At 47.6% G+C, this 811-nt stretch overlaps 1 protein-coding gene across 2 annotated transcripts in view; it reads left to right on the top strand.

Moving 5' to 3' along the window:
- Positions 1 to 811, top strand: part of LOC104500544 (importin subunit alpha-7) — a 9,685-nt gene that overhangs the window by 4,192 nt on the left and 4,682 nt on the right. For both annotated transcript variants that reach the window (XM_010144205.1, XM_010144204.1), the window contains exon 7: positions 99 to 198. In XM_010144205.1, the coding sequence (XP_010142507.1) occupies positions 99 to 198 (100 nt within the window). The remainder of the gene's footprint in view (positions 1 to 98; positions 199 to 811) is intronic.

Raw genomic sequence — 811 nt, forward strand, 5'->3', positions numbered from 1 at the left:
TGGTTTGACTGCCTTGAAATCATACTAGTTTATCTTCTTTTGACTCCCTTGCTGGCTTCCATGTCGAGGTTTATAATTCACGGCAATTGTCTCTTTAGGCTCCTCACGAAGTCCACTAGGTTGACAATGACACGAAATGCTGTCTGGGCCTTGTCAAACTTGTGCAGAGGAAAGAGTCCCCCACCCGAATTCGATAAGGTGAGAGTTGGTGCCTGTTGGCAGATGGGAGGTGGGGAGACACACAGTTAAGATGTTTGTCTCAATTATTTTTGGCTGTTTGACTTGTGTAAGTCATTCCAGGAGGGAACAGGGTGAGGTTCCTCCTGCTGAGGCTGCTCTCGCTGTTCAGCAGATGTTTGTGTGCCTGTGAATTCTCTGCCAGCCTTTCTGCCCATCAGCTGGTCCCCTCAAGCAGGGGTGAGCCCAGATTTCCCTGTGAGGTAGCACACACTGTGGGCTTCTCTAAACTCTTCCATTATGAGCTCTGGAATTTTGAGATTTCACTTAAATTGTGACTAAAACCTTGAGCTGTAGCAGCTTTCCTCCTCCCCTCTCCCGTTGTGCTCCTGGCACTGACAAAAGGTTCTGCTGGCCTCTCAGGTGTCTCATCCTTCTTCAGAGAACAAAAATGTTTTAAGATCAATGTGTTTCACTTTGGTTTTTAAATGAAAGCCCATGTGGAAAGCTGGGAAGCCTGTGGCAAGGGGTGAAATCTGAATTGAGTGTGAATGTAAAACTACTCTAAATGATGGAAGTGCTGGAGGTGTAACTGTCGATGGGCGCTCTGGAGACAGAGCGGTTGAGGGTTGGG

This window comes from Buceros rhinoceros, unplaced genomic scaffold, assembly GCF_000710305.1.
Source record: "Buceros rhinoceros silvestris isolate BGI_N320 unplaced genomic scaffold, ASM71030v1 scaffold27439, whole genome shotgun sequence".
Classification (NCBI taxonomy): Eukaryota; Metazoa; Chordata; class Aves; order Bucerotiformes; family Bucerotidae; genus Buceros; species Buceros rhinoceros.